This window comes from Brassica oleracea, unplaced genomic scaffold (genome assembly GCF_000695525.1).
Source record: "Brassica oleracea var. oleracea cultivar TO1000 unplaced genomic scaffold, BOL UnpScaffold00790, whole genome shotgun sequence".
In the NCBI taxonomy this organism is placed as follows: Eukaryota; Viridiplantae; Streptophyta; class Magnoliopsida; order Brassicales; family Brassicaceae; genus Brassica; species Brassica oleracea.
The window spans coordinates 5,612-13,420 of record NW_013617456.1 but is presented as its reverse complement, the minus strand read 5'-3'; the positions used below and the strand labels follow the sequence as shown (position 1 = coordinate 13,420).

At 30.8% G+C, this 7,809-nt stretch overlaps 1 protein-coding gene across 1 annotated transcript; it reads right to left on the bottom strand.

Moving 5' to 3' along the window:
* Positions 1–86: 86 nt before the first annotated feature.
* On the bottom strand, positions 87–2,654 carry LOC106320064. The gene is made up of 4 exons (XM_013758428.1): positions 2,219–2,654; positions 1,132–2,121; positions 207–711; positions 87–108 (listed from the first exon to the last, which is right to left on the bottom strand). The coding sequence occupies exons 1-4, from the start codon at positions 2,652–2,654 to the stop codon at positions 87–89; spliced, it is 1,953 nt and encodes a 650-aa protein (XP_013613882.1).
* Positions 2,655–7,809: the final 5,155 nt, after the last annotated feature.

Sequence of the window (7,809 nt, the reverse complement as noted above, 5' to 3'; positions counted from 1 at the left end):
CTTGCGTTACTTCTATACCAAGATAGTATGTAAGCTTCCCGAGGTCTGACATCTCAAATATTCTTGACATATCATCTTTGAATTGCTTAATAACGTTGAGCGAAGTTCCTGTTACAAACAAGTCATCAACATATATAGCTATGATGAGAAGCTCCCCCTTCTCTTTCTTTTGATATACCGCAGGTTCCTTGGTGCACTTCGTGAACTCCATCTCCTTGAGAACACGGTCGAGTTTGATGTTCCAAGCTCCCGGAGCTTGACGCAAACCGTATAGTGCTTTGCTAAGTTTGTACACATGATCCTCCTTTCCTTTCTCCACAAAGCCTTCTGGTTGAGTCACGTATACATCCTCATTTAAGTCTCCGTTATTCAGGAACGCATTTTTCACATCTAAGTGATGGATCTCCCATCCATTAGTTGCTGCTAACGCCAAGAGTAGTCGTATGGTTTCTATCCGAGCAACTGGTACAAATACTTCGTCGAAGTCTATGCCTTGTTGTTGCACATAGCCTTTTGCAACTAGCCTTGCTTTGTATTTGATCACCGTTCCATCTGCATTCCTCTTTATCTTATAGATCCACTTCAAACCTATCGGTTTCACATCTGCCGGCTTCTTGACGAGCTTCCAGGTCTTGTTTTTGATGATAGATTCGATCCCTGCCTTCATTGCATTGATCCAAGCTTGTATCACTGCAGCTTCGATGTAACTTTCTGGTTCACCATCGGTGGTCAGCAAGAGTCAGCCACCTTCAACATCAGCAAGTAGGATGTAATCATCGAACCGCTTTGGTTTTTTGATGTTGATATGAGGAAGCTTGAATGATCCTGGTTCTTCGTCCACGTTTGTTTATAGTGTATACGATGCGGGGAGATGTCTAGTTACACCGTTTTCTTCACAAAAATGAATGAACTCAGAAGATGTGAACTCTCCTCCTCTATCGGTGCGAAAAGTCTTGAGTTTTAGATTCGTTTGATTCTCCACGTATTCCTTGAACTTTTTGAACCGATCGAACGCTTCACTCTTCTCTCTTAGCAGCATCGTCCACATATATCTTGAGTAATCATCAATTAAGACGAATACATATCTATTGTTCGCTGGTGTTGATGGTGATATTGGACCACACAAGTCACCATGTACCAACTCCAATGCGTGTGATGCTCGATACTTTGCTTTAGGCGGGAAAGACTTCCGAGTTTGCTTCCCAACTAAGCAGGCGCTGCACACATCTTTCTCATGTATCACCTGAGGCATCTCTACTACCATCTCCTTGTCTACCATATTCTTCATGACTCCAAAGTTCACATGTCCTAGCCGCGCATGCCACGTCCATGTAACATTGGTTTCTTGTATTTGAAGACACTTCGGAAATTCAACCTCCATTGGCGTCTTGTACAATCGGTTTGGTTTCCTTGCGACTTGTACTAATAGCCTTCCACGGGGATCTTTCAGCATCAGTAAGTCTTCTTTCATATTAACCTCACAAACCATCTCGGTTGCTTGTCCAAGACTTATGATATTGTGTTTAAGACTTGGGATGTAGTAGATATCTTTGAGTGCTCTTCTCTCCCCTGTTTTTCCGATGAATGTGATCGAACCTTTCCCAACAATCTCAACGTTTGATCCATCACCGAATTTGACTTTGCCTTTGATGCTCTCGTCTAGGTTTGAGAAGAACTCTTTCTTGCCTGTCATATGGTTACTTGCACCATTGTCAAGGTACCATATACTCATATTTCCATCGCATTCGTCAAACCTCTTAGGAAACACTCTCTCTTCGTTGAGGAATACTACTTCATGCATATATAATGCATATGCTTCTTGTGGTTCCGTGAGGTTAGATTCTTCTCTTAGTTGTGTAGGACAATGTGACACGAAGTGCCCCATCTTGTCACATCTCCAACATTTAACTTTAGAGTAGTCCTTCTTGGTCTTGTCCGAAGCTTCTCCTCCTTTGTTATGACCGTCAGAACCATTAGACCTTCCTCGTCCTCTTCCTCGCGAGTTGTTATGGCTTCCACGACCTTGTGTATCATTCTTCACAAACATTAGCTTTGATTGATCTTCATCTTGAGTTTCTTCTTTTACGCATTTTTCGAAAGCCTTCAATCTCCCAACAATATCTTCGAACTCCGTTGAATTTAGATCCAGCACTTGTTCTAACGAAGCTACGATGTGAATGAACTTCGTTCTTGGAAGTCCCTTCAGAAACTTCTTTACCATCTTCGATGCTTCCATTATCTCTCGATGCTAAGCATGAAAGTTTTCCTGCGTAGTCATCCACCGTGTATGTGTCTGCCATCTTCAGTTTGTCGAACTCAAACATCAAAGTCTGTAACCTCGCTTCTCTCACGCGATCAGCACCTAGGTTACGAGATTTGATAGCTTTCCAAATCTTCTTCGATGTATCATGTTTTCCTATCTGAAGTAATAACGCTTCCGAGACTGATTGAAAGATTAGAGCAATCGCCATATTGTTCTTCTTTGCATCATCGCTCCCTTGATCAAACGTATCCCAAACATCGTATAAACGAAATATCACTTTCATTCGCATAGACCATACGGTGTAGTTGGTCGATGATAGCATCAGACATCGTATGTCCTTCTTCATCTTAAAACCTTTATCACGTCCTTGAGAATTGTTATCATCTCCCATGTTTTGATCGAGTTACAACTCCTCTTGTAAACGATCTTCGAAACCTGGAGCTCTGATACCAATTAAAGTTGCACAAGCTCAAAGATTATAACAACTTCTCTTTTTATTAGATTTAGAAACTCACTCAAAACTAAACCTTTCAATGTGTTTCTCTTGATGTTACATCTCTTCATGAGACTTCTTTATATAAGACTAAGCTACATCTTTTCCTAATAATAATATAGAAACATTCATAAGCTCGATATGTTTTCATTTTTCCTTAACACATCAAACTTCACTTTGATGAGTTAACTTGCTCCTCAAGTTAATTGGAATTATCCAACAAACACCGGTAGGTGACAAACGGCAACCTTCATCACCGAAGATATATAGTTGGATAATCATCAGTCAACGTCAATACCTCTCCTCAGCCAGCAAACGAGTTCGTAACCATGCAAGGCCTCCTCTGGCTACATAGGATTGATAGCAATGACCCGTGGTAACACTATTTGCAACCGTTAGTGTCGCCATATTGCCCATCTTATCCACGAAATCAAGAGTGCAATCATAAATGAATGGCTAGCAACGCTATGGACACTTTCTACAAGAGATGTCGACGGAGAGGAAATCTCCTTGGGTTCTCCATATTCTCCACAACACTCAAAGATGACAGTTCAAACGAGACATTCCTATGTCTCTGGCTAGACATGCTATCCACCATAACACACTTTATGGTGGAACTTTAGGTTACTTCCCGTGAATCTTTTCTACTTTCTTTATCACGCCTTTTGAAGATGACCATCAAAGCCATCAATTTGTCCTAGTAGCAATTTATAACGACCACCACTATAAAGTGAAAGTTACTATCATTTCTATTGTAAGTTTGTCTACAAACAATCATTATAGGAGAATCAAGGTTATAACTTATAAGTTATAACTAACAAGTAACAAATATGCACTAATAAAAATGGTAAGTGTTATTATTATTATTAAATCCATGATAAAGGCAAATGTCCACAAGCAAGTAGGCTAGTCACGGAATTTAAAGTGATGATTGTTTGGATAGTTTCTAGATTTTAGTTTTTAGTTTTTGGTTTTTGGCTTTTGGTTTTTAGATTGATTGTTTTGAGTTTTAGATTAGTTTTTGTTTTTTGTTTTTCCAAAAACCATTTTGCATCCAATTAAGATTTTGAAAAAATGGATTCCCTAGAAGGTAGGGAAACTAGTTTTTGGAAATAACCGATTTCTCAACATGAAAACCAAAAACCAAATTTTCATGGTTTTTTATAAACTTATGTTGGTTTTTCAATTTTTTAAAAATAGTAATTATATTTATGCTTTTATATAAGAAAAAAATAAAGAAGATGATTACTATACATAAATAATGTTTAGTAAGAATCATTTGCCAACTATTGGTATTTTCTACTAAAATTCGTGGTATATTTTTTTAGTAATTTTTTATTTTGTTTAAAAAAAGAAATTAACTTATAAGTTAATTTTTTTTAAAAAAAAAGACCAAAAAATCATTAATCAATTTTTTAAAAAAACCAAAACATAATAAAATTTAAAATTTAAAATTCAAAATTCAAAAAAAAATTATAATTTTATTCAGTTTCCCAAAATTCTAAAAAAATATTTAAATTTTATTTAGTATGTTTGAATGATAAACTAACTGTCAATTGTATATGTGTGAAATTATATAGTAATTTGAAAATCTAACTATTGATATTTTTATAATATTTAAATTATAGAAGATTTTAAAATATAAGTATTTTAATTTTTTAAATTTCTTAATAATGTATTGCCTTTTTGAGCTGCATGAATTATGTATTGACAGTATTGTGATATATATATGAATTGTGGGTCATCTATTTATTTTGCATTATTTTATCTTTTAAATTGCATTATTTTATTTTAAAATAATTTATTAAATAAATAAATGTATTTTCAATGGTTATATTTTGTGTTATTTGTTGTTTTCACAATAAGTAATATTTTAGTATTAACAAAAATATATTTTATTATTAATTTTTATTTCAACTTCAAAAAATATATAGGAAAATTAAAACTAAAAAATCATCATCTGAAGTTTTTTAGAAACTAAAACTACAACAAAATCAAATATTTAAAATAAATATTTTAAAAAATTTTAAAACAAAAACCAAAATCATCATTTATGTTTATTCAAAAACTAAAATCTATTGCAAAATCAAAAGGCAAAAACTAAAAACCAAAATCTAAAAACTAAAAATCAAAAACCAAAAACCAAAATTTAAAAACTATCCAAACAATCATCATCTATGGTTTTAGTTTTTGTTTTTTGATTTTGCAGTAGATTTTAGTTTTTCGAAAAACACGAATGGTGATTTGGGTTTTTAACTTTTGGTTTTTGTTTTAAAACTAATAAAATATTTATTTTATTTTTCTGTAGTTTTTGTTTCTAAAAAAACTTGAAAGGTTATTTTTAGTTTTAAATGTTACTATATTTTATTAAAAAAATATGAAGATGAAATAAAAATTAATAATAAAATATTATTTACTATGAAACAACTAATAATACAAAATATTACCATTTCAAATACATTTATTTATTTAGTAAAATTATTTCAAAAGAGAAAATAATGCAAACTAAACAGATAAACCATAATATATATATATATATATATATATATATGAAATACATAATTAATGCATTTAAAAAAGAAAAGACAATGCATAATTAAAATTTTAATCAAAATAAAAATTATTTATATTTTAAAACCTTCTATAATTTAAATATTATAAACAAAAATATTAATGGTTTAGATTTTCAAATACTATTCACTTCCACACATATTAAAAATATAAGTGATAGTAAGTGTATTATTTAAACATACTAAATATATTTTAAATATATTTTTATAAGTTTGGTAAACTGTGTATAAATATTTGAATATATTTTGAGTTCTGAATTTTTTTTTTTATCTTTTTATTTTTTCAAAATTTTGATTAATGATTTTTGGTCTGATATTTTTTAAAAATTAACATTGAAGTTAATTTCTTGTTATTAAAACAAAATAAAATTATGAAAAGAATGTATCACGAATTTTAATAAATGGTAGCAATAGTAAGCATATTATTCTTATTAAACTTTGGGGTGATTGGTTGGGTTGTAGAAGCTGACTTTAACTTTAATATTAATCTACAACCTTTAAATCACCAATCATGCTTTATCTTATTTTTTTAAGCTACAACCAAAAAACAGAAAAATAAATGTAAAAGCCTTATTTTCTAAAGCTCCATCTTTTTGGCTGTAGGAAATATATTGTTGTGGCAATCAATTTTAAAGTTACATTCTTACAGCTAAATCAAAAAATTCTACAACCTAAATTCTATAGTGAAGTTTTTACATTTACAGTCCAACCAATCACCCTCCTTATTTGTTTATAGTAATTATCATTTTTATTTTTCTTATATTAATACTTAAATATAATAAAAACAATTTTTTTTAGAAAAAAAAGGAAAACCACAGTAAGTGAAAAAGAAACCATGAAAACTTGACTTTTAGTTTTTATGTTAAAAAATCAGTGCAAAAACTAGTTTCCCTACATTTTAGGGAATCTATTTTTTTCAAAATCATGATTGTATGTAAAATAGTTTTTGGAGAAAAAAAAACCAAAAACCAATCCAAAAACTGCAAACAGTCATCTTCTAAACATATTGAGTTGTTTCAATAAATACTAGATTTTGACCCTCGCACCCGTAAATGTGTATTTTTTAAAAAAATATGATGCTATTTGTTTTTATGTCACTATTTAGGGTTGGGCGAAAAACTCGAAGAACCGAACCGATCTCAATCCAAATAAGTAGTACCAAATCCAAACCGAAATTGATTAAATATCCGAATTATTCAAAATTTTGGTATTTGAAGAACTGAAATCTAATCCGATCTGAACCGAAGTATTTTAGGTATCAAAAATAGATTTATATATTATATATATTAATTATTTTTAGATTTAATATATATATAAACATCTAGAATATATATGATACTTTTAAGTTCTTTTAAATACTTGAAAATATATACAAGTAATCAAACGTAAATATCTAAAATTGTTAAAATTTACTCTATCTTTTTTGTGAAAAGTTAAAATATACTCAAAACTCTAAAAATACTTAAATAATTATTAATCATCTATCTAAATATTTAAACCAAACCAATTTATATGTTAAGTTAGGTACTCTGACATATGTTATTCAAATCTATATGTAATATATTATATTATTTATAGATTTTTAAAAAATTAAAGCATATAATAAATTTTAAAATTTTAAAATAATTTAATTTGGCTATCCAATTCCGAACCGAATTCTCAAAGATCTGAACCGAACACGAAATCCAAACAGACTCGGAAACAAACCCGAACGCCCACCCCTAATCACTATTATATATATTATTTGTGTCATCATAGGTTACAAAAATATGTGTTATCATATAATTAATCGTATTTTATACGTACCATAAAATAAGTAATCTTATAATTAATAATATTTTATACGTACAATCATATAAATAATCACATATATTATATTTTAAATTTCAATGTGAAATATAAAAACCATAATTTAAGTTGGTATTTGAAATTGGGCTTTGTATCGTATTTTTCTTATATATATTAAAAACAGTTTTATAATGGTTATTGAAAAATACGTTAGTAAAAATCAAATTTTGAATATATGTATATTTTTGAATGAATTTTTGATATAAATTAATTTTAAATTATTATTTTGATTTGAATATGTATATCAACACTACAAGAAAACACACCGAATTCCGACGGAGGTTCCGACGGACACCAAGGTCGTCGGAAATTTGTGACGGAATACTGACAAATTTCCGACCAAATCCAAAAAAATTAAGTCGTCGGAATTCCGTCGGCCGTTTCCGACGGAATTCCGACGAAATATGGTTCGTTGGAATTTTTTGACGACTTTTCGACGACATTCCGATAAAAAATGTAACCGTTGTAGTCGTCGGAAGTTCGTCGGTATATTCCGACGAATTTCCGACGACATTCCGATTAACAGCAAAGTTGTCGGAATTCCGTCGGTATTTTTCGACGGAATTCCGACGAACCATGTGACCGTTGCCGACAAATATATATGACCGTTGTATAGCCGTTTGAGATTGGACAAT

What these genes read in the sequence shown, in the direction of transcription:
- LOC106320064 (XM_013758428.1), bottom strand. Translation starts at nt 2,654, where the DNA reads ATGGGAGATGATAACAATTCTCAAGGACGTGATAAAGGTTTTAAGATG. An exon ending in TAATGGAAGCATCGAAGATG is followed by an intron (nt 2,122 to 2,218) that starts GTAAAGAAGTTT and finishes CGGAGTTCGAAG; the next exon opens with ATATTGTTGGGAGATTGAAG. An exon ending in CGTGTTCTCAAGGAGATGGA is followed by an intron (nt 109 to 206) that starts GTTCACGAAGTG and finishes TGTTTGTAACAG; the next exon opens with GAACTTCGCTCAACGTTATT.